Source organism: Protopterus annectens, chromosome 15.part0, assembly GCF_019279795.1.
Source record: "Protopterus annectens isolate FY-2018-M chromosome 15.part0, PAN1.0, whole genome shotgun sequence".
NCBI classification, from domain to species: domain Eukaryota; kingdom Metazoa; phylum Chordata; order Ceratodontiformes; family Protopteridae; genus Protopterus; species Protopterus annectens.
In genome coordinates, this window is record NC_056749.1 from 236,754,015 (window position 1) to 236,778,530 (window position 24,516).

Genomic DNA, 24,516 nt, shown 5'->3' on the forward strand with positions numbered 1-24,516 from the left:
CTAGAGTTTATCAACAAAATCATTATCTTACAACCACCACTAAACTCACCCTCTCTACATCTTTTCTCATCCCCTCCCTTCTCTATGGAGCTCCACTCCTAACTAATCTACAATCCTCTCTGAAAACTCATCTTGTTGCTACAACAAAATCGCCAAGTTCACCACTAGCCAGAAGTCCTCCACTCACCACTGTTCCTCTCTCCACAAACTAAAATGGCTAGAACTACCCAATCAGCTTATCTATACCCAACTCACTCTAGCACAGAAGCTCATTCTCAACCCCTCACTCTGTCCCTCCCTTTCCTTTGCATTTAAAATGCACCTACCTGACAGAGTGCTAAGGTCTAACAACCAAAATATTCTAGAAGTATACAAACCAGCTCGTCCCCCAGGCAAACACCTCCTATCCTTTAGTCTAGCACAACTCTGGAACTCCCTACCACCATCCATTCGTACTACCCATAGCTACTCTATCTTCAAAAAAACTCTTCACTCACATCTAGTATCCCAATGGGAATGTTCCTGCTGCCACCCTACATAAACTTACCCTGCAAATTTTCATCTTCTCTTCTTTTCAATATCATTCTTCCTTTTCCTATATTCTTGTTAATTAATTGCTAAATGTATATAATTCTTGCCTATACCTCTCACTGCAAGTTTACGAACATGTATTAACGTTCCTGTATATATCTTGTAATTACTCCTTTAAAATTCTGTATGACCTGTTCATTTATCTCTAACCTAGACTGTTTGTAATATTTGTCCTTGTCTAATCCAGTTGTATATTTTCAATCTATGACATATAGTAATGTTAATAGTCTTCGGTCTGCTCTATTTTATAACACATGTAAGCTTATAATCTACATCATATTGTAACCTTGATTGTTTATGGAGCTTTTCTCCCCAGGACTCCATTGAAAACGGTTCATTTTGGCCCAGTGGACTATCCTGGTAAACCAACTGCAAATAAATAAATAAATATATAGTCTGGATAAAGCTGAAATGGCTAAAAATATTTTCCTGACTGCCATTCCCAGAGCTTCCTTTTTTTCTCTTCTGAAGCTTTAACAGATTTACTGTAGGAGGAGCAGTTAGAAAGCTTTCTGCAATCAGTGTCAAGGATCTGAGATTATAGGTCTACAGGCAGACCTTCTGATTGCAATCTAACTGTATGTGTACATACACCTTGGTGCTTGAGGACCTTTAGACTCGGCATTCTTGAACACAGAAAGCAAATCATCACATTCTCAAGAACATCAACAGTTCTGCATTTTCTTGCACTTCAAAAAAAAAAACAATTCAGAAAGGCTAGCACACTGGCTAAACATTTATGAGATTTCAATGCCAACGCACTAGAGGTATAAACCCTCTTAATGGGTGCACTTCTAAGCAATGAAATACGCAAACCTCGAATGGCTAATGATCGATCCCAAAAGATAGTTAGCCAAAACTATGAAAAAATAAAATACTTATGTTTTTTGCAGGTTTTTTTTAGGGGGCTTTTTGGAAAGGGTTACATTCTAGAAGTATTCTAGAAGCTGCTAATTGGTCCTCTGCTCATACTTTTACAAAGCACTATAAGCTGTATTCCTTCTCAAGGTCTAGATCATGCTTTGATAGGACCATTCCTCAAGGACTCCTGGACTCTTCTCCTCACACCTTCCAAATACAGTTAGATATGGTAGTCTATGCATATAGCTAAGGCTATTGTAGCAGTGATTAATATGAAGAAAGTACAGTTTTGTACCTACCATAAATGTAGATGTCCGATAGGTATGCATCTGCAGTCATAACATATGGGTTTGTCCTGCCTCAGGCAGCCCTTCGGTCGGCCGGATTCCAAAGTCTGGGTCTGGCCTCGGCTGATGTCGCACTTTCCCCGATGTCAGAGCGTCTGGGGTATAAAAGTATCAGCCGACGCCATTTTCCTCAGTTTTTCTTGCCCCAGATGCCAGGTGCCCTCTAGGAAGGCTAAATTTGGATAAATGCTGAAATGTTCCAAACATTTGCAAATTATATACATGTATAAACAAACAAATACACCATAATAGATTCCCCCAGCTAGCTAAAAGAGGGGTAAGTACCCCAGGAATACCACAGAGGGGAAGGAGGGAGGGTAATCCTGACTGCAGATGCATACCTATCGGACATCTACATTTATGGTAGGTACAAAACTGTACTATGTCCTTCAAGGATGCATCTGCAGTCATAACATATGGGTAGAATACCATAGCCAATCTGGGGGAGGAGGTACTAAGAAAAGGATGGTGTAGTTAAGATCCCCTGCAGGACTGCAGTTGCAAACCCTGCTCTGGATCTAGAGTATAAAGGTAGATTGTAATGCTTGGCAAATGTATGCACGGAGCTCCAAGTAGCAGCTTTTAAAATGTCCTTGGTAGCCACCCCTCGTAGGAAGGCTGCAGTGGTGGCCGTGGCCCTTGTGGAGTGAGGCCTGATATTTTCAGGAACTGTCTTTCCATGAAAGGAGTAGCAAAATCGAATGCAATTTCCTATCCATTTTGAAATTGTCTGTTTGGAAATTGCTCTTCCTTGCACCCCAGTTGCATATGCTACAAAAAGTTGGTCAGTTTTTCTGCTAGTTTTTGTTCTGTCCAAGTAGTACCGTAGTTGTCTGTCTATATCCAGGGTGTGCAAAAGTTTTCCCCTCTATTCTGTGGATTAGGGAAGAACGTGAGGCAAGTGAATAGCTTGGTTCAAGGATACCCTAGATACCACCTTTGGCATAAAAGTAGGATTGGTTCTTAGTGACACCCTGTCCTGGTGGAAAATAAGAAAAGGCTGCACTGCCATTAATGCTTGTAACTCAGATACTCTTCTTGCTGAAGTGATTGCCAGAAGGAATGCAGTTTTCCAAGATAGAAACTGTAGATCCGCTGATGCTGCTGGTTCAAAAGGAGGTAGTGTCAGTTTCTCCAGCACAAAGTTGAGATCCCAGGCAGGTAGAGGGGTCTTCTTGGAGGTTTAATATTTTGATCCCTCTCAGAAATTGTCTGAGGAGAGGGTGTAAGAAGATAGGTGGATCCACATTGTATTCTGCTGAAATTGCTGAAGCATGAATCTTAATGGAAGAATAGGACAGGCCATTGTGGAACAATTCTGCTAAGTATTCTAGGATATGTGTTATGTTTGCCACTGTGACATCTGAGCCTTTTGATGTGCTCCAAATGAGAAATCTCTTCCATTTAGCTGAGTATGTCTTCCTTGTGGAAGGCCTCGAGCCTCCAGGATAATGTCCTTCACCCTCTGAGATAAAACAGTTTGATTGGGATTTAAGGAATTTTCCAGGCAGTTAGCTGCAATGTTTTCAAGTTGGGATGCAGGGTCTTGAAATTGTTCTGCGTCAGAAGAAGAGGCCATAGGGGGAGAGGCCATGATTTTGTCTGAGACATGCTTCTCAATAATGGATACCAGTGTTGTCTTGGCCAGTCCGGAGCTATAAGTATCACTTTTGGCTGTTCCTCCCTGATCTTCAGTAGAACCTTGTACATCAATGGGAGAGGTGGGAAGGCATATACTGTTAGGGCTTTCCAGCTGAAAGAGAGAGAGTCCACCCTCCAAGCTTGTGGGTGGTATGTCCTTGAGCAGAATGTCTTCAGTTGATGGTTGAGTGGGGAGGCGAACAAATCTATCTCCGGCATTCCCCATGTCTTTGCTATGAGTTGGAAGATGTCTGGGTGCAGCATCCATTCGTGTGCATCCATGGTAGTTCTGCTTAAACTGTCCGCCAGTGCATTTTCTTTCCCTGGCACAAATTGGGACTGTAGTTGGATATTGAGATTCAGTTATAGTTCCCACAGATTCATAGCCATCCGGCAGAGAGGGTAAGAATGTGTGTCTCCCTGCTTGTTCACATGACCGTGGTGTTGTCTGTCCTTATTAGCAGGTGTCCTTGTTGGAGGAAGGGTTTGAATGCCTCGATTGCATGCCTCACTGCCAGCATTTCCTTTTGGTTTATGTGCATGCTTAGCTGCCCTTGAGGCCATAGGCCTTGGATAAATTTGCCCTCCATGTGTGCTCCCCATCCTCGGTCTGAGGCGTCCGTGGTGATGGTCTGCCTTGGTTTTGGTTTGTTGAAAGGCAACCCTCTGTTGGACTGGCAGGCCTGAGCCCACCACAGGAATTCCTTTTGAAGGCATGGAATGATTGGTATCATGGTTTCTAAACTGTGACTGTGTTGAGACCATACACTCCTGAGGTACCATTGTAATTTCCTCATATGCAGCCTGGCATGCGGTATTAGAATTATGCAGGATGCCATGTAACCCAGGGCCTGCAGGATTTTCCTTGCAGTAAGCTGAGTTTGTCTGGTCAGAATCATGAAGTAATCTGGAAGCTGTTTTTGTTTTTCTTCTGTGAGAAAGGCCATTTGGGTGGTTGTGTCCAGATCTGCACCCAAAAAGGTTATCCTTTGGGATGGTACTAGTCTTGACTTTTGGATGTTGACTGTGTATCCCAAGGTCTGTAGCAGGTGTATGGCATAGGCCAAGTCCTTTATCAAATTTTTCTTGTTGTCTGCTTCTATTAGGCAGTCGTCCAGGTATGGGTAAATTTGAATTCCCTGTAGTCTGCAATGTGCAATTACTGATGCCAGGCAATTCGTGAATACTCTGGGCACAGTAGATAAGCCAAAGGGCAATGCTGAGAATTGATAATGCTCTGATCCTGCAAGAAATCTGAGGTGTCTTCTGCAACTTGGTCGAATAGGGACGTGCAGGTATGCCTCCTTGAGATCTAGAGTCACCAGCCAAGACTCCTTGCCCAACATGGGAAGAAGTTGCTGTAGGGTCAGCATTTTGAATTTTGGCACAATGAGGGAAGTGTTCAGTGCGGACCGGTCGAGAATAGGCCTCCACTGATTTTCCTTTCTTGGTACAAGGAATAGTCTGGAGTAAAATCCCTGGCCTTGTTCTGAACATGGTACCTTTTCTATTGCTTTCATCTGAAGTAAATTGCTGATTTGTTTTAAAGCCTCTGCCCTCTGATTTGGTGGAAGGTTTGGCATTCCGCCTCTTTTTGGCAAAGTGTGGAAGTGGAACCTGTATCCTTTTGTCTATTATTTGCAGCGTCCACGTATTCTTTGTGATATAATGCCAGTTTTTTGAGAATAAAGACAGCTTTCCGCCCAAGGGTGCTTCCAGTTGATCCCTGGTAGGCGGAATCAGAGTTAAGTTATTGAGCCTGTCCTGGTGTAGTGGTGGTTGTTGTTGCTGTTGCACTACTCCTCTGTTTGGCAGGCTGCCACTGACGGCCTCTGTAGGAGCCCTTCGATTGACCTCTGCCTCTAGGGTGCCTGTTCCTGCCTCTCTGGGCTCTGTCCGAGTCTGGAAAGGACCAATTCTTAGTAGGCCAGTTTCTGCTGAATCTCGGTGGTTGAACTTGCAGGAAATCTTTAACTGTCTGCACAGATTTTGCCTTTTCTTCAACCTTTTTTAAGATCTCCTGAGCAGAGGAGCCAAATAAATTTTGTTTCTCCATTGGAGCATCCAGGAGTTTAGCTTTGACATGGTCTGGCAAAGATTGCTCCTTCAGCCAGGCATGCCTACGAATAACTGCCCCAGTCATAGCTGATCTAAATGAAGCCTCCAGTGCATCATAGCCACATTTTAAGAAATGATTACTAACCTGTTGTGAGTTGTGTACCAAATCCTGAAGGGATTTACGGTCTAGGGGTTCAGGAGAAGAAAGTTTCTTATTCAGTTCATCCAACAAATACTCTTGGTAATGTATCATATGAAATTGACAGTTTAATGCCCTGACAGAAAGAGTTGCAGAAGTATACACCTTCTTTCCCCATCTCTCTAAAGCTCTAGACTCTCTTTCAGAGGGTAGAGGATTTTTGGCAGTAGCGGCCGCAACCCCTTTAAGGCCCTGAGAAATAGTTTCTGGGTCTGCAGAATGGGCTTTATACAAATGGAAATGAGAATCTGGGACCCTGTAGTATCTGTCAGGTTTGGCAGGGGCCGGAGGGAGAGTATCAGGGGCTGTACTGACATCATTGTACACATCATCAATTACATTCAGAACAGGAGGTATAACTAAGGGCCTATGCTGAGGCAAATGCAAAAAGGTCCTTAGTCTTTTTCTAGAATCAGAAAAATACTGACCTTGCTATTGAAAATGCTCTCTCATGGAGTGTAGAGTCTCACCAAAGGAAAACTCTTCAGGAGGGGAGGCCGAAGGGATAGATTCCTCTGCATCTGAATCCTCATAAGGCGAGTAAGCCCCTTCTGGTGGTCTGACAACTCAGATCCATCCGTGGAATCATCTGAGGAGTGTGGATCAGAGGGGTCAGTCCTGGGCCTTTTGTCTGGATGAGGTTGAGAGGCCCTGTCTGGGTGAGGTTGTGAACCCCTAATTAAGGAAATAAGGTCCTCAGCTAGGCTGAGGATCTGTGAACTAGAGGAAGGCCTCTGGGAGGTAGATTTGGCAGGCAAAGCTTTAGAAAGTTTTGCAGCTTTAGCCCTAGAAAAGGCCTTAATGGACATGGAAGCAGGGGGCCTAGCTGCCCCACGTGCAGGAGTAGAAATGTCCAAAAGTATGGTGTCAGACATTTCCTGAACACTGGCTTCGGTAGGTAGTTCTGAAGCCGACTCAGCCGGGGCCTCGGTGGTCGGAAGTATGGTTTCGGAAGAAGGAATCTCCGAGGACTCTGTTTCGTCCGAAACAGAGACACTTGCGGTAGGCCTAGCCGTGGTTTCAGCCGAAACCGCGGGCCGCGAGTGTCGGTCCTTTTCCTTGCGTTTTTTGACCATATGCAAAGTCGGAGTCTCCGACGGCATTTTATAAGCAAAAGCGGCTCCAAAAAATTCTTCTGCAAACTCCGACCGACGTCTAAGAGTTCGTCGGTTGAAGGAAGCACAGGCTAAACAGGCCGATAAGTCGTGGTCTGGGCCTAAGCAAGGAAGGCAGTAGGAATGGAAATCCTTAGGAGGTATTTGTTTCCCACAAGTTAAACAATTATTTACTTTGTCTGACATCGGCTGAGGCAAGAAAGAGTCCCCAACGGGGTACTTAGCTTTTTTCGAAGTCTTCGGTAGCTGAATTCACTGGATCTGACCGACCGGCACTTGCGAACAGCTTCTGCTTCGGGCACCGCGCGGCAAGAAAGACCGAGGAAAATGGCGTCAGCTGATGCTTTTATACCCCAGACGCTCTGACGTCGGGGAAAGTGCGACATCAGCCGAGGCCAGACCCAGACTTTGGAATCTGGCCGACCGAAGGGCTGCCTGAGGCAGGACAACCCATATGTTATGACTGCAGATGCATCCTTGAAGGACATCATAGTACAGCTATGAAAGCTGATGTCTGAATGCTTACTAATACAGTAAGCACTCCCTCCCTCCATCCTCCTTGTTTTTTTAAGCCAGGATGCTGACATTTATTTATTTTTTTGTTATTCCTAGCCTTGTCCTTTTATGACGCATCCTCCTTCTCTATGCTGGCAGGAAAGCTCTGAAGGGCTTTACATCAATACTTTTCTTTTAGTCAACTCAAGCTGCTTGACTATTTGGGCATGTGGAAGGTGTCCTGAAGTTTTGGAAGCTAGCCAGCTGTTATAATGTACCCTTGCAACACCACCCCTCACCCCACCCCACTAATTATATACACAACTCAAAGATCGCTCTACAGTGGGGAATAAACAAATTCCCTGATCCCCACTGTGCAGAAACATGTACGGATTTAATACCGGCAGAAGCAATCAGAAGAATTTCAATCACTTCTGCTGGTGTTAAACACGTTTGGGATTACAGACATTCTATTATATGGAGTGCTCTCCTCTTACCATACCTGTAAAATAATCAGACTTCTCTGGTAAATGATAAAGTACTTGTAAGTACAGACGTAGTTAATGGTAGCCTCAAAAGTCACTGGAACAGCCAACAAAGCAAGATATAATTCTACTTAAAACAAGGGTTTTCCTTATGAAAGTTGTATAGCAAATCAATCAATTTACATGGCTGGCGGCCACGAGTTAGGATACTTTCAACTGTTATTCCATAATTCATAGAATGTTTTGAGAAAAGGAAGGATTCTCACCATGGATTTTAGGACTTGTATCTGTAAAAGTCTGCTCTGTGCTGAACCCCCCCCAAAAGGATAAGGCCAGTTACAGTTTTCTTCTACTTATGGAATTATTAAAATAATCATCTCCGTGGATGGGTCTCAAGAATGTGAAGAGTTCTCATGTACACAAAAAAATATGAGAATGTGAGTAACAGAGGTAAAAAAGGGTATTCACGCTTATTAGAAAAATAAAAAGAGAGATCTTGACCCTTGCTCTTTATTGGGGGGGCATACTTTTCAGGTACAGGTGGAGTACTAGACTGAATTTTGACAGGTGTTGGTCACTAACAGGGACTAAGGTTAGACCCATAACCTTTCTTGAAGTTAAGAATTTCATCTGCCAGTTTTTATTTATATTTTCTTTGTAGTCAAGGACTGCCCTAGTTGCTGGAGGAGTCCAAGCCTCTTCAACAGCAATAATCTGCATCTCATGTTCTTTAGTCCCCCAAGAACTATCATAAACAGATATAGTGTCTCTCCAGATGTTGGTGCCCATTAAGGTATCACTCTGGTTTTATATTTTGTAGGGGACTGTGAAGCTATAAGCACTGCATATTAGAATGAAGAAATTCACTCTATGAAATCCCTTACTATTTGAACCTGGCAATATAAGAAACATACAATTAGTGAAAGTGTGACTATACTGAACTGCTGGAACAGACAGCATATCCAGTTTAAAAGTAAAACACATGCAAAAACAATAACTCCGGCTTTCCTACATGCAAACCCCCCACAAATTATGTAGACTAAATCTACAAGTGCACAGCCTCAAGGAAGTCTGCAGAACTATGAACTGTACTGTTTGTAGACTGCAGAGTTAACTGAGTGAGTGAGAACCTCAGCACACAGACAAAATCATTTCAGCATCTACTTTGATGACATAAAGCTAATGATGTGGCTAACAATGCAATTACGCACTCCCTTTGGTAGGCACATTCAGTGGTAAAGGCTCAGCAGGCTTACAGTCAGACCAAATTTCACTTGTATTCAGTGAAAAAGTGTCAACCTCTAGCCTTGATGAAATGCCAGAATCCAAGGGGTGCAATACATTCCTTTTAGTGGATTCAGGTCCTTGATGAATAAGCTTAATTTTTTTTCCTGCTTCAGCCACCTCCATTAGATACTTTTCAATTGATTTACAATGTTTCAGTCAAAAATTAACTCAAAGCTTTCGGTCTCCTTAAAGAGAATGTCTTACAAATGCTACACTCAAACTTATGACTCTGGCATAAACAAAGGCATGGCCAACGAAAGTCTTTCAGGTCTATCTGCGCAGCACAACAGCATATGTTTATTTGTTCTGGCACGTTGGGGGAGATTTACTAAACAAACTGCCTACAAAAATAATCAGAATGTGCACTACTACAGGATATACAAAGAAGCCATGTTGTTTTTCTTTCGACTTTTCCCGGTTAGGGGTTGCCACAGCAGAACTCTGGTCCGCTAATGATTGGCAGTCAATTTTTATGGTGCCGAGGTGCCAGCCCAATGCCCAATCTTTAATGAAGGCACGCCCATTCACGCATGTCTTTCGAACGCCACTCGACCTTGGGGAGGACATGCAGACTCCACAGAGAAGGGGCTCCAGCCGAGAATCGAATGGGAGAACCTCTTGCTGTGAGGCAACAATGCTACCGCTGCAACACCGCGGCTTACATATACAAAGATGCCATGCACATACCTAATTTTAGGACAAAACTTAATCTACACAAAAGTGACCTACTGTTTTTTTTTTTTTTTTTTTTTTTTTTTTTTTTAAATGTTAGCCCAAGTTAGATTGGCAACTCCATTACTGCTGTAATTACAGAACATAAAGATCTAGGTATCTCTATCTCCAATAAATTTTTCATTTACAAAGCATGTAAAAGTAGTAACAAAGCTGTTTCTGCCTATGGGTTTACTTTAAGAAAATTTACCACATGCATACTGCCATTAGTTAATTTATTGACTGCCTGTATAAGGGCAATACTAACTCTTTGTTCTGTGCCTACATTAAGGGGAAAATGCTTGTCCTTGAAAGGGTTCCAAGGAAGTTTATGAGAAGTATTCATAAGAGTACATGACTACATTATTTTGATAAACTTCAATCACTGGGTCTATATCCCTTTTGTTACAGATATCTAACATGAAAACATTGGCTTATAAAGCACTACATGATGGGGAACAGAAGTCCATTCACAACTTAGCCTTAACTTCGCTATAAAATAGGCAAGTTACATTTAAACTGGACTCCTGCAGAAGTACACGCAGGACTGAAATAATTTCTTATTCAACTTCTTACTACTGAGACAAGATGCCATTCTCTATAAGGAAGAGTAAATCAATGCCCCATTTTAAGACATCTCTTGATTCATGCATGGGTCCATTAGTTTAGTCAAGAATGACAATCTCTGCATTCTGAAGGGCCTTTTGGCCCACACCTACTTTACCAGAACTACTGAACTCTACCTGTATCACTGTCTTCTAACAAAGAAATCGCGCTGGTGCATAAAGAGAAGGAAGAAACCAGTACTTCATATTATTTTTGGCTGTAAGTTCATATCAATCAAGTGGTACAACACAAATGTTATGATTTATAGTTAACAACTTTCTGAAATGGCTGGTTGCCACAGATGAAACAATGGAAAATCAAAATTCAGTATATGAGAGAAGGACCTAAACACCCTTGTCTAAGAAACAGCATCATGATTCTTTGTTAAGTCCTGCCACAGACGACAACAGAGAATGCCAAGCCAGGATGCTTAATAAATAAACAATGTGGTCAATACTGTAAACTGACTTCTATGGCACTTCTAAGTGCCACACGTAATGCTAAATCTCTATAGCTAACTCATTAGCATTTAAAGATATAGGTAGGAGGGTCTATATCATATGTTCGAAAGCTAAAAACAGCAAAAGCTCTTTTATCGACCACTAAAAGCTGAAACCACTAAATATCGAAGACATGGAACAGCGACTGTTTTTCCCAGGGGAAAAAATCGCTGCTCCGAAAAAAAAAAAAATCCAAACACAAAATAAAGTGGGGGGTTGTGCCTCCCCCACCCTACTTAAATATACCAACTCCGAGATCGCACCAGTGGAGCAAATGGCAAAGTCCCAAAAACGGCCCAGTGATTTTTTTCCCCCTGGGGAAAAAAAAAAAAAAAAATTCGCTGTTCTGTCTCCTCGATATTTAGTGGTTTTGGCTTTCAAGGGTCAATAAAACAGCGGTCTCTCTTTTTAGCTTTTGAACATATGATATAGACCTAGGTACCATTTCTAATACCCCATTTTTTCTAAAGGTAAAAAATAAGGAGCATAATGATAACAGCTTAACATGATACTATGCATGATTTGGGCTACTTACATTAAAATCAACTCTTGTACATATTCAAGAGATTCTTAATAAACTTTTCAGTCCTTTGAATCCTGTTTAATTCTGGAACAGTCTATAAATGTGTCTGGTCTCTCTAAAAGTCAACCATACATGAAGAATACAAAAGAGCTGTTTATACCAGACTTCTCTTGCTTTTGAGACTGTTCTTGCTGCACAGCTACATATGGAGACAAACCTTTAGGGGCATCTCTCTACAGCTGTTGACCATCACAGCTCTCATTTTTATATATGCATGCAAGTATATATTCATGCAAGCTGACCACAGTTGCTGTGATTCTTGCTGGGCTCATCTTTCAGGGAATTTGACTTTGATGCAACAGTCTTGTACAAAGGGTCTATATCACATTGTCGAACTTTTAAAAGTTCGAACATCATATGATCAACATCATATATTCGAACTTTAAAAGTTCGAAAACGTAACTAAAAAAAAAAACAAAAAAATTACCTGAAGGTTGTAAGCAGGGGGCAAGCCCCCCTGCACCCCCTGCTACTTAAATATACCAACTCTTGAGATTGCACTACATTGCAGGAAAGGGAAAGCTTCCAAACGTTCAAAGTTTTACAAGTTCGAAGATATGGTTTCGACCATATGACATTCAAACTTGTAAAAGTTCGACAACGTGAATGGGACCCTTGTACAAATGCTTGCAGTATCTTCACAGCCTGCCATCTTTACCATGAAAATACAAAGGATGTGGGTTCACAATATTTACTACTCCTCAGTCTGAAGCTGTGTATTTTACCAAGGCTTCTGAATCCTTATGTTGTCTCTAATCTTTAAATCACATTGTCTTCTGCACTTACTATCACAGCCACATTTCCATCTCTTGCTGATTTCTTACCAGCATTTCCTGTGCTTTATGTTGATTCTCAGGCATCAGCAAAATAGCTGAAAGCAAACAATTTGTTTTTTTAGCCTTCTGCCCATTGTAATTTGATGGGGTGAGACAACAGTTTCATGTAATGGAGTACTAATATATTCCACAACTGCCAGATAACAATCCTCACAGTTTTTGCTCCCCTTCTTTCCGAAGAGATTTATCACTATTTGGATAGTTCCATCTGCTCAGTGGACTAAGAAGAGCAGGGCTTGGTGTTCTATGACAGAACTCCTACTCATGCACAAATCTTTTACCTTCCTGACTTTTGCAATGTGAACCACTTTCAGATGTCTGAACATTTATCCCCTGTCGAAAGATGATTGTATATAGTAATATGCTATGTCCATGAGTGTGTGTGTGTGTGTATAAATATACGAGTATATTTATGATGACTGAAACACCCAAATGTTGATGTCAATAATGTTGTCTACAAAAGGCAAAGATCAACTGTGAAAGGCAAAGCCTTGCCAGATGTAAACAAAAATTTAAACAAAAATAAAAACATTGTTTTTTGCAGCGGGCAAGCGCTCCTGCACCCCCACACCATTGCTAATTATATATACCAACTCTGAGATTGAACATTCTCTGGGGAGAAGACAGGTTTCCTAACCCCTGAGACTGTTGCTCTTGCACACCTGTCTATCATCTGCTCGGTCGACCAAAAAGATGTTGACATTTGGCAGTTTTGACCAAAGTAACTACTCCTACATATAAATATAAATAATATTAGACACACACACACACATATATATATATATATATATATATATATATATATATATATATATATATATATATATATATATATATATATATATATATGAGATATTGATATTAAGATAGCTATCTTTCTATTCAACAACACTGACATTATTGCAGTAATTAGACTCGATTCTGTCAGGTTGATCATTTCAGGGAGATTGGAATAACAGTTCACACATGAGATGCGTATTTCTCAACAGAAAAAAATACATACCTAGACTCCAATGGCGATCTAGTCTACAACTTGATACGCCAGTAGATTTTCTTTAGGACTGGTGTTAAGGTATGACTTGCAAACAGCACTGCTCTGAACTATCTGTTGTATGTGAACAGACATTCCTAGACAAAAACATAACAGTTTTTGTTTTTCTCTTTATTATACTCTTCCAAGATGTGACTCATGTATCCACACAGGCATTTGATTTCTCAGCTGACTGGAAAGTTTTTTTTTTTTTTTTTTTACATATGAACATCAACCCATGGACAGAGACCATTTCTTCTTTCCTTACCGATTTTTTTTGTAACATATTTACGCAGTTGCATTCTAAGTCCTGATCAGCACAGCTTTGAGCTTTCACATTTTCATTAGTCTTTGGTAACTGTGGTATTACAAAAATAATCTCACGTTGTTTTAGTACTTATGTTAAGCAGAATACAATTTACCAGATCTGCCAAGGGTCCTTTCACTGTATTCACTTTCAGATCATACTTCTGTGGATTAACATTCTCTGTAATCTTCAAAGTGATTTATACAAGGACTTTCTGAACATGCTTTATATTGATTTATGGTCGGTTTCTAACAAATTCTTACTGCAGACATTCATGGAATATCTCACATCCACAGACAGCAGTATCCTTTTCTGTCCGAATCATCTCTCGTGCAGCTGGTCAATTCTCTTGTTGGAATCACAGTTCCCATACCACTAACTGGTATGCATTTGCAACTCCTCCCCCCTTCCCCTATTTTCCCACTTTTCAATTCAAAGCAATCAAAGCTAAACCCATAGAATCACTAAAACTGAAAGCGAATCACCTGCTGGTCCTGACAATATTCTCCCATGGTTCTTATTCCTAAGTACTGACTTCATAGTCCACCACTTTCTTCAGTTATAATCTCTGCCTAAATCAAAACATCATGCCCAATATCTGGAAAACAGCCATGGTTAACCCCCTCCCCCAAAAAACTAACCAACCCCACATTGTAAACTATTTTCATGGATTTTACAAATCGACTCACATTACATCTTTAAATATAATCTATCCTCAAAAACAGCATGGCTTTTGAGTTGGTAGGAGCAGTTTTACAGTACTATGGATACTTACTGATAGTATCCTCCTGGCTATAGACAAAGGCCATCTCCTATCTTTATTGACCTCAGCAGAGCTTTTGAGCTGGTAGACCATAACATTCTTTTAGATCACCTAACAGAAATTGCAATTAGCCCAGATACCACTCCCTGGTTTAAACATCAATTTTCCAATCTGTACTTCTCTGTTCAGTTTCAGAACACCATTTTCCTTAAAGGGATCCTTCAGGGCTCCATTTTGGCTCCCCTTCTTTTCTCCATTTTCATTAAACTACCACTTCAACTCACTCACTTTTCGTCTTTCATACTATAAGTTGATGACATGATCTTATTTCACTCAAATCTGACCTGCTTGACCATACAACTACATGCAGACTTTCTTTCTCTTATCAAATGGCTTAACAGGATAATGCTGAACACTTCCAAAATTAAATAAATGCAGTGTGGAACCTTCTCCAATAAACAGAAGAAAAACTCAATCAGTTCTTATCCATGACTATCCTGACAACCCCACTGATCAATGTAAGTCCATCAAATACCTTGGTATGTGGCTTGATCCTGCACTGAATTTTCACCTTCATCTAGAACAAATGGGGAAGATAAATTCCCTCCTATTTTGGTTCTATAAAATGTCTCCCTTTCTCTCCAGACCAACAGAAATGCCATAGGCAGAGGCATTCTACTAGCCCAGCTTGAATATGGACCTCCACTGGTTGCAGCAGCATGCAAGAAATACTCCTCCACCATCCAAACTAAGCATTTCTATCAGCTGTTTCATTACCCACTTCCCTAGAAATGATCATCACATCACTCTTAATAAAGCCAATTGACTACTTGTCCAACAATGCACCAAACTGCTTCTTGGATCCCAACTCTACAAGCTCCTTGAATCACACTCATGTCCTTCACTTGCCTCAATTCATGTCCTTCACTTGCCTCAACCCTCTTCAGACAACCCCACCCCCAGTTACAATATAACAAATCTTAACCACTCTGGTCCACTTACTCAATGTCCCAGAACCAGACTTCATTGCAATAACCATACCTTCACTGTCTTAGCCCTCAAACTCTGTGAATCCCTCTCTACTAATATTAAAGACCTCATGTTGTACCAATCATTTCATTTATATTTGTCCAGGCTGACACCAAAATAAATTAATTTGGATCAGCGCTCTACCCCAGTTACCAAACTGAACAGACAGAACTGGCTTATTCACATATTAACACTATAGCAGCAGTATGGAGTTAAAGCTCTTCAAAACTCTCTCCTTTTTCACTGTTCCAAACGCATCTCTTTCACAGTTTTATTCCCAAGCAACACCTTGCTTTGACATATTTAGAGAGCACAACTACCTTAGACACTCTGCAACATGCTGCATCATGCCTTCAAACTACTCCAATAACTACTTCTTTTCTAGCCTTGGCATTTAACGAGAGGTCAGATTTTCTCTGGATCATATTTTAGTCACACAAAGGTCCGAATATGACTCAAGTATCTCAGACATTTCACTCTAATTTTAAACATACTGTAATTTTAAATTATGCCATCTTAGCCTATTCAGCAGCTATACCAGTCTCTTAATCCCATGACAGAACACTAGTAAGCAAAAGTGGACAGTCAATAAGACTTTAATATTCAGTTTTGACAGTAATACAAAACTGTTTACAGTACTTATCTTTCAGAATCTTAGACTGACAAACACATTTTGTTTAATTCACTACTTTAGTGTACTAACTGCATGCAACATTCATACACTGTAATCCAATATCTTATTCGCGTTACTCCCTATCATTTCACAACACATCACTTTACTTTGAAGTGGACATTACTGCAAATTCTCATTTTCTGTTAAATAATTTTTCTCATAAAGACCTTCTTTAGACAGAATAATAAAATTATAAATTAAAACTTTTCGCTTTCTTTTTCTGGATTTAAATTAATCCTCTACACAAATCTACTATTGCAATTTTCCCCATTAAGTATCAGAGCACTTTTTTGAGCTTCTCTCTTATTTGCTAATTGAACATGGACTCTAATGTGACATGCAATGAGAATATTTAATTTAATGGCAGCCCATAATGTCGTCTTACAAAGTTTCAGAGAATCTCTGACACACCCACACACAAACTGTCTCTTGAGGTGTAGTTGTCAAACTACGCACCCAAACTGCATATTTTTTCACACTGACATTTTCATGTCATTATATTTTGTCAATAAGAAGAAATTACGCATTTTGCTTGCTAGGTACAAGTGAATATTTAAGCACTGTAGCTGGAAAACCTATTGTCTCCACAGAATGTATTACATCACACACTGCATCTTTGTGCGTCTAATCCCATACTAATAGATAATCAGATTTACAACTCAACACATGCCCTCAGCGACCCGGGCAACAGTTCTACAGAATGTCCCTGCTTCTGATATAATCAGAACTAGAAGTCTAAGGAAGCTACATATACATTATGGAGTACCAACTGTACAAAACTGGAGCTTTCTCACTCTAGCGGCATTTGCCAGAAACCCAAGTATGCATTTAGTAGTCAGAAAAAATATATGCAAAGGGTACTGTTCTCCTTTAATTACTTTTACATAGATCCAGAAAATCTGAATAATGGGTGAATTTTATTTTATTTTTTTACAAGACATACCACAATATCCACAAATTCTATAGGCTAACTGCTTAACACCTAAGTTTTGTTTGCTCTTCAGTGCCTGTTCTACTTTACTTCTAAATGTCACTGCTAGTTTTCCAGAGGCATATGTCACTGGCGCTGCATCAGTTTTTATTTATTTGTAGCAGTCTCCTGACAAGCTTCCCAAGTCTGCAAACAAATCAGTATAGTCATGCAGAATATCATTATTATGACTGTGCACAATATCAGAGATGTCAGTGTAATACTGTGATTGATTTTCTACATATGTAGACAGTTTTAATACCATTATTTCCTTCATTCCTAGCATCTCGCAAACTATATGCCCCAAAACATCAGAATTCACTTCTTGAAGTACAACTGTTTGAAAGACTTTCATAATAACATTTTGGCAGTTTCTGACCTCTGATGGAATCCATTGTCAACAACATGTGCACAACACTTGAGTTGCAAACAGATCCAAAGTCTTAAAAGTATTTTCTCAGAAGATACTGCACTCAGCACCTGTGTAGTTTACATTTCAATTTCAGTCTTGCATCCCTGTATTACAGTGTCTGATGCATTTTCACACTTCAACAGTAAAACAATGTGATGTACTAAAGTACAAACAGACCTTTCACATAATTCCTGTCTACATGCAAATTCTATTTTAAAAACAGTTTTGCTTTTAAACATCTTTGCAACATATCCTTTTTGAGCACACAATGATTAATAGCTGGCAAAGTTTCCTGTTATGTTTCCAGCAACAATTGCTGCAAACTTGAATTTCATTGATGTAGTATTTTCCCTGGCCTCCACCTCTGCTGCAATATTTACCACATGGCTCTTTTTTTTTTAAAACTGTATGTTTTATTTTTTTATATTTTTCCCCCTAACAGATTTGTTTGTTTTTCAACTGAATTGTACAGGTTATAGTTCACATTAAAGTTGGGAAAATTTTTGAAATTATTATTGTGGTCTCATTTTTTATATCACAAAAACCTGACTTTTAACAGGGGTATGTAAACTTTTTATATCCACTGTATCTGCAGTCTTTAATAAATTCAAGCCTCTTTCTTTTAAAGCCTACCCCTTGCTAATAGCTCACCAAACTCAAGAGAGTCTTTGGCTCTGTTCTTTCTGTCAGTAATATAAGCATTTACAGTTTCTGTAAAATGTGTGATCTTGTACAGAAAGATCTTTAATAAATGGCAAAACCTAAAGAATTCATTCCCAAGTTCTACTACTTTTCTTCATCAAGGAAAACAGCAGTTAAATACCTTTATAGGATCCTCCTCAGCAACACACAAGAATGCAGTACACCGTGCCTCTTCAATCATTTCCCAGCCAACCTACTTGCAGTGATAAATCACATTTCAAAATCTAAAGCTTCCAGATGGGTCTCTTTCCTGCAGCACAAATATTCCAGGAGGGTTACCAGAGACGCACTTTTCGCTGAGAATACATAAACTCTTGAAAGCAAACCTATGCCATTTCTATACACATCTTTCTCCACTTCTGATATTGTGTCATGTCAGTAGGCTTAATAAAAAAAAAAAAAAACACAAACAGTAGATGGGGTCTAAACTCTAGAAGGTCTATACTGCAAACTGAATTCTGTGGTACTTGTGCTCCACGTGGCAAAGCCATAGCTAAGGTGGGCAAAGGAGCAGTTTCCTTGGGTATAAGATGTCAAGTGACATACTTGCACTGAAGAATAAGTGCCAGTCAGTCCCTGCAAGTCAGCATGATTGCCAGTAATCACATAAGCAGCTGTATAACACTTATTTTATGGCTATTGACATTAAATTCAGATGCCCCACTGATATACAAGTCTACACTGATTATAAGCAAACCCTTTAAAGTACCACTGGCTTTGTATGTCTATAGATGGATCTTTTAATAAAGATTTCAGTAACACAGCTGTTCTAAAAAAAAAATGAAGCACTGCATTTTTTCATCATAATTTATTATAGGTTTAAAAACTGTTGTTCTACCATTCTACATTTCTAACACAGCTTAATTTTTTAAAACTGGATAACCACTATTTATAAACTTAAATGACCAGTTGAACACTAACCAGCTGACTCACAGAGGGCACTACTTGAGGGACAGAATCTCAAGCAAAATAATACTGTCAAAACAGTGTCAGCTTTGATAACTTTTAGAAGGTATCACCAAATCCAAATTTATTAGAAAAAAGACTAGTTTTAATACTCAACAGAAGTAAAAAGACATACACAACATGTTCAAAAAAAGAGGTGAACTGCTCTAGTCAGATTTTAGCATCAGTATCTTTGCCATTTCTAAAATTCTGCTGCATTTCTTTTGACATAATGAAATTTGTACAGTTTCTCAAAGTGGCTTTCTAAATTAACAATTAGCTGAAATGAGCACCTTAAGAAAAGACTAACAGTAGATTAAAGTTGGCTCAACAACTTGGCATATTCTGAACCAAAGCTATGTATAATAAAGCTGTGGAGACACCCTTCAAACTTGATCACTTGGGAAAGGACATTAAGCAAATGAAAAAGTTGACTGAAATGGAACCTGCAGCAGCTACAGGTATGAAACCTATAAAATACTCTTCACATTACATGAAGGGCAGTCTGCAGTGGGCAGATATATGCAGTCCTTCACACTACCCTCTCAATTACTTTGGTCTCTGACCCCCAAACCCTACAGTGGGGAGAGAATTACCTTAGCTGGCATTTGGTATCCCTACATTAGGGATAAGTGGCACTGTATGTTCTCAAAATCCCAAGTTTCATAGATGTATTCAAAATCAAGGAACATTCCTGAAAGTACAGAAGTTCTTCAGCCTTTCTACTTTTTTCCAGTTGTATCTGCCACAAAATGGCGGAAGAACTTTTTCCTAAACAAAAATGGGGCTAGCATAAAATGTCAAAAAAACCCAAAAAACTACAAAATGCACTTTCAAAGAGCAGCTAATATGGTGAAGAGAATATCTACACATAAAAATACCATCTTATTTCACAAGTATGATGTCAAAAAGGCTGATGGGACCAGCATATACATTTTGCCTGCTCTTGGAAATACAGCCAGTATATAAACTGCACATTCATGCCTCAAGACCATCTTGTTTTGATATACAGATATCTAAGCATATTATTACCTCTTTGAAGGCTGCATTAATTTACTCTTAGAACCAGATGCACCTCCTTGGGCTGTGCGAGAACGAACAGATGCAGCTTTGCTTCCAGCACTAGCTACTCGTCCAGAAGACATGCTGCTTGATGACCCTGAGCTGGAACCAGGTGACTGCAACCTGCGGACACCACTAATTGGACTAGCTTGTGTTGCAGCTTTTACTGCCTGCTTGGTTGCTAAAGAACAGGTGTCCCCGACTGCTTTTATTGGCTGTCGAACTGACAATGGAGACTGTCCACTGCTGGAAGAACAACGTAGTTTACTTGAAGTTGCTCCTGTAACAAGAAAAAAAAAATTTCTCATACAAAATTCTGACTACAAACACAATTCTTGGTCTCATTTCAAGTCAAATGCCAGTGACCTGTGCTACATTTTACAATGGAACCCATATAAAGAGATGAAGCATCACGCATTTTGCTTAAAGCAGCTTTTCTAAGAAAAGAACAGTCTCATTCAATAAATAGCCCTCAGGCACAGCATGACAAATATAACACTCTATATGTATGACTAATCGTGTCAATAAAAATCTGCAGACATGGAGGACATGCTTCCCCCTTTACTCTCATATAATGTGGTATTCTCCAAGCCAAAAGATGCAGTTAGGACACAGACTACAAGTTTTTTAAAAATAATTTTTAAATGTTTTTATTATGTGGTGGTATATACATCTTGTAAGACTATGTATATTCTTGCAACTTGGAAATATATGTATATGCTTTCACTAAGAGTTTTTAAAATAAGACCAGAAGGTCTGAAGTGAAACATCAACATGATCATATAAAAGAATATTGGATAATTGAAGTATTAAATGGCCAACCAATGACAGTGAATGTAAAGGTATAAAATGTTTTCAGGATGGTTACTAGATGATTCTGATGAAGTCTCTGTGGAGAGATGAAAGTGCTTAATCTGTGTAAACTTTTGTTTTAGTTTATTTTTATATTAAAGTGGTTTACTACAACACAGTGGATTTAATTTTCTGTAACAGGAGTGGAACAGGTTTAACATTACGAAATACTTGTGGAAGAAAATTCTTACATTAGTGGAAGACAGCCTTTATTGTCCTGGAACTACGCCTTGTGTTTTAGTTTTTGAGGTGAAAACTTCTCTTTTTGGTTATAGGACACAGACATGTACTACAGATTCAAGCATGCAAGTTTTCTTGAAAAGGACAACACTAAGCAACACACACACACACACACACACACACACACACACACACATATATATATATATATATATATATATATATATATGTATATAAATCCATGCTGATAGACTCCTACCCAAGAAGACTGAATGCTGTAATTAAATCAAAATGTGCTTCAACAAAGTATTAGTTTAAGGGTGTGCACACTTATGCAACCAGCTTATTGTACATTTTTTATTTTTTCCCCCCAACAGATTTGTTTTTCAATTGAATTGTACAGGTTGTAGGTCACATTAAAGGTGGGAAAAGTTTTGAAATGATTTATTGCGGTCTCGTGTTTTTATATCACAAAAACCTGGCATTTTAACAGGGGTGTGTAAACTTTTTATATCCACTAGATGCATCACACACACGCGCGTGCAAGACTATGTTTAGTTTTATATATATATATATATATATATATATATATATATATATAAACACGTGTGTATATGTGCGCGTGAAAAAAAATGGTAAGCAAAGGCAAACAACCCAAACCAGTATCTGGTTTTACTAACAGCTTCATCCGTGGGACTCAAACTTCCTGAAAATTTGCAACTTAAACAGATGTCAAATGGTTACATCAATGAAAAAGCTTAAACAAGTCCATATAAAAAAAACAGTATAGTTGTGTAAAATCTTACCATAAGAGTAGATTGTCCTTTACTTCACTGCTGCAGTATTCCTTACTAAAGGGAATCCCTGCCAAAGGTAGCCCTACATCTGGCCAGTATACCAAAGCCTTAGATTTTTTTAGGACATCATACACCATTACCTATGCTCCCCACCCCACCCCCCACTCACCACATAGGGAATAAAAGTAACACATACAGACGTACCCACCTCAAAACTGGAACAGCAGCTCATGGGGAAAAAAAGGAGGAACATGTGCATACAGAAGGAAAAAAGAAAAAGGAGTAGAGAGAGAAGGGAAGGACATCTGTTATGGTAAGACTTTATACTCTATTATGTCCTTCCATATCACTGTTGTAGTATTCCTTACTAAAGGGAGAATAGAAAAGGTCAAGGGGAAACTGAGGAAGACCCAGCAGAGCCCTTAAGAAAGCCATGCAAGACAGCCCTGGCAAATCCAGCTCTAGTCCTGGAAACCAAATACAAGTATCGAGACAGTTCATTAACCACTTTGGGCATAAAAGGAATGGTATGAATAGACACCCTGTCCCTATGAAAACCTAAAAGGGGCACCTATAATGATTTTAAGCTCAGACACCATTCTATGTGAAGTAAGGGCCAAATGAAGAACAGTCTTCCAAGTACAGTGCTGCAAGGAAGCTGAAGCTGCAGGCTCAAAAGAAGCCAGAGTCAATATTTCAATAACAAAAGTTCCCATGAAAGACGAATAGGCTTCTCAGAAGGCCTAATATATAGCACGCCTTTAAGAAATTGTTTGACCTCAAAGCTACAAGCTAAAGGAGGAGTCAGAGAGAGAAGTGGAGATAGCTGTTAACTTTAGCTGAAGAGTATGCAAACCCAACATGGAGCAATTCACACAAATATGAAAAAAAACAAAGGAACTTCTAAAGAAAGTGGATCCTGGTTACGAGCAAGACACCAGACAGAAAATCTCTTCCATCTGGACAAAGATTTCTTGACAGTGGGTTTCCTGACATCCTGCAGAACCCAAAGCATGTTCTCAGAAAAAAAAGTGCCTAAATAAGGATCAAAACCCTATCATTCACAGTGTCAGATGAAGACTGGACAAGTGAGGATGGATGAGAGACCCTTGTCTTCTGAGAGTCCACCCTGTGAGATAACTTCTGGTAATTGCCCTTGGCTGGTGCAGAAGAGGGAACCAATGCTGTCTGGGCCAAGGAGGAGTCACCAACAAGATTTTGGGAGAGTCCTGTTCTATCTTTAACAGGACTTTTGCTATAAGAGGAGAGGAAGGGGAAGGGTAGGCACAGAGAAACAGAGAGGGTTGTTCACCTTCCATGCCAGAGGACATGGGACTCTGGTGCATAAAACAGGAAGTTGTTTGTTGACAGGGAAGGTAAAAAGATCTACATGGGAGTACCCCACTGGTGGACAATGTCTAGAAACACATCTCTATGAAGCATCTACTCGTGAGTTTTTTTATGGACCTGCTCAATCTGCCACAAGGTTCTGTTCTGAAGGAATATAAATGGCCTGATGAGTCACCAGATATTGGATAGTCAGATCCCAAACCTGAAGAGCTACTCTGCACAGGAAGTAAGACTTGAGTCTCCCCCCTTCCTTGTTGATGTACCACATCACTGTGCATTGTTTGTAAAGACTTTGGCAGGCCCTGGAAGGAATAAATTATGAAAGCCTGAACAGCAAGAAATTATGCACTTGATGTTGATATGGTCCACCCTCTGACAAGAGACCAAAGGTCCTGGCCCTTTAGAGGGTTGTAAGAAGCCCCCCACCTCACATTTGAGGCATCCGAAAAAAAGTTCTTGAGAGGGGACTGGAGACTGAAAAGGAAGCCCTCAGTTGATAGACAACTGATGAATCCACCACTGAAGCTCTAGCTTGAGACATGAAAGAGGAGGAACTAGAACATCCAAAGATGAGGAATGTTGAAGCCATACTGAATTAGGAAGCACTGTAGCTTTCTCATATGGAGCCTAGCTAGAGGAGGCACAAGAATGGTGGAAGACATGCAACTCAGAGCCCTTAGAAACTCCCCTGCCATAATTAAGACCTGAGGAAGAAGGGGACTTAAAAAAGGCAGTTAGAGTTGGAGCTTTGGGAGGTGGCAGGGATGCCAGCATAGGAATGGTCTACAGCCTGCACCCAAGAAAAAACTTTATCCTGAGGAGGAGTCAGGAAGGATTTCTGGAAGAAAGAGGTCATCATTTCTCTCTACTCTTCCCTCATTAGACCAATCTACTCTTCCCTTATTAGACCACTTGGAGTATAATGCCCATTTGGCATGTACCTCACAAGACACCTGAAACAGCTGGAGAGCCACAAAAGTACCTCACGAAGAGGATTCTAGACCTTAAACACGTCTTACATGGACAGACTCAAAAAACTCCAGCTATTCTCTGTCTCATATCATCTACTAAGAGTCGATCTCTGCTTGACTTACAAAGCCATGTCTGACCTAGCTCTGTTAGAAATGCT

The 24,516-nt window shown here is 39.9% G+C and overlaps 1 protein-coding gene across 4 annotated transcripts in view; it reads right to left on the minus strand.

Annotated features, from left to right (window-relative positions):
* Positions 1-24,516, minus strand: part of LOC122790165 (SLAIN motif-containing protein-like) — a 524,881-nt gene that overhangs the window by 2,091 nt on the left and 498,274 nt on the right. For all 4 annotated transcript variants that reach the window (XM_044057761.1, XM_044057757.1, XM_044057758.1 and 1 more), the window contains one exon: positions 20,179-20,488. In XM_044057761.1, the coding sequence (XP_043913696.1) occupies positions 20,179-20,488 (310 nt within the window). The remainder of the gene's footprint in view (positions 1-20,178; positions 20,489-24,516) is intronic.